The 1,887-nt window shown below is 37.5% G+C and overlaps 1 protein-coding gene across 1 annotated transcript; it reads left to right on the top strand.

Annotated features, from left to right (window-relative positions):
* Nucleotides 1–242: 242 nt before the first annotated feature.
* Nucleotides 243–1,209, top strand: LOC111380099 (secoisolariciresinol dehydrogenase-like; the record flags this gene model as incomplete). Its single annotated transcript, XM_023003567.1, has 1 exon — nt 243–1,209. A coding segment is annotated over one exon (825 nt), but the record flags the coding sequence as incomplete, so codon positions are not given.
* Nucleotides 1,210–1,887: the final 678 nt, after the last annotated feature.

The raw sequence follows: 1,887 nt of genomic DNA, 5'->3' as shown, positions 1-1,887 counted from the left end.
CTCTTCCAAAGTTGACAGTACGTAAATTAACGGTTTGGACATAGAGATCAGGTCGTTACATTCCCTATCCAAAATATTTGTGCACTATGATAATTTTGGTTTTTCATATTGTATCGAGGCAAATAAGTACCCTGCACTGGACTGTAAAATGGACAAATTTTTTAGCTTGTTTATCTTCTATAATACTGTCTAGAATTAATACTCTCTATTGTCTTGCAATCAACTTACGAGACAAGTAAAAATGTTATACTAACATATTGTATGTGATTAGACTTGAAGGAAAGGTAGCACTAATAACCGGTGCTGCTAGCGGAATTGGCGAGTCCACTGCCCGACTATTCTCCAAACACGGAGCAAAAGTGTTGATTGCAGACATCCAAGATGACTTGGGAGAGGAAGTATGCAAAGATTTGGGACAATCATCAGCTTCTTTTGTCCACTGTGATGTAACTAAAGAATCCGATATAGAAACCGCAGTTGACACAGCTGTAGCGAAATATGGCAAGCTGGATATAATGTACAATAATGCTGGTATAGCAGGGATAAAGAAACAAAGTAGTCTTGACTGCGAAAAATCAGAATTTGAAAAGATCATTAGTGTAAGCCTCCTAGGTGTGTTCTTGGGTGCTAAACATGCTGCCCGGGTGATGATCCCCAATAGCCATGGGAGCATAATCACGACTGCCAGTGTCTGTTCTTCCATAGGAGGTTGTGCTTCACATGTGTACACAAGTTCAAAACACGGGGTCGTAGGACTAACGAGAAATATCGCAGTCGAACTTGGAAAATATGGCATACGTGTAAACTGTGTGTCACCACACCTTGTTGCTACACCTCTGGCTAAGGATTTCTTCAAATTGAACGATGAGGAATGCTGTAATGTGTATTCCCACCTCAAAGGTGTTGTTCTTGAGTCAGAAGATGTGGCTGAAGCTGCTCTTTTCTTGGCAAGTGATGAGTCAAAGTATGTGAGTGGACATAATCTTCTTGTTGATGGAGGCTTCACCATTATGAATTCAGCATTCTCCATATTTAACAATCTGCATTCAGGAGTTTCAAAGACTTGATCTATTCAATCAGCAATACTATAAGCCATCTGATCATCCTCTTGTTATATGTGCTTTATTTCTCTATTGTTTCCTCTGTAAATTCAGCATATGTGCTCATCGTTGTTCATTAAGTTATTATTTATGTTCGGTTCGGTTGACAGGATTTCATGTGAGACGCTAACATTATAAGTTGTTCGAAAACACATTTACCTTGGTTTTTATCAATCATATGGTAAAAAAATTGTGTTGCATCAAACGTCAAGGATTCAGAATATTGAACCCTAGTCTCAGAGAGTCAAGCCCCATATCTGGACACAAGACTCCATCACAGAAAGTTCTAAGTGAGATTTCACAAAGAAAAGAAAACTTCTTAAGCTCACAGATAGACAGAGAAAGTGCAGAAGAAGAGGAAGAATGAAATCTGGGATTAGGACACCGAATTTCCCTCAAATAGTTGTTGATCCAACAATCCACGTGCAAATACAGGCTGGAGTTGCTATTGAGCAGCAGATGCAATGAATTCGCATTTTCTTAGTTCAGTAGCAATTATAATGGTCCACGTTTGGGCTGATGTTGTGAACTTTGGGCCACTTAATTTGTCTTCAGTCTGGGCCTAAGCCTGAAGACGATAATTGGATCGCCATTCCCCCAAGATTTGTATGGGGAAAATAACCTAAAAATCTACATTTAAAGACTAAATTTCGTAAAAAAGGGAGTTAATTTTTAAATTCATAGATCGGGTGTTAATTATAAATTAATTAATTTAATATTGTATTAAATAAATATATTACCAATAATTAAACCAACTACATATATATTTATCAATAATATACATACA

Source organism: Olea europaea, unplaced genomic scaffold (assembly GCF_002742605.1).
Source record: "Olea europaea var. sylvestris unplaced genomic scaffold, O_europaea_v1 scaffold20914, whole genome shotgun sequence".
In the NCBI taxonomy this organism is placed as follows: domain Eukaryota; kingdom Viridiplantae; phylum Streptophyta; class Magnoliopsida; order Lamiales; family Oleaceae; genus Olea; species Olea europaea.
This window is presented reverse-complemented; position numbering and strand designations above follow the sequence as displayed.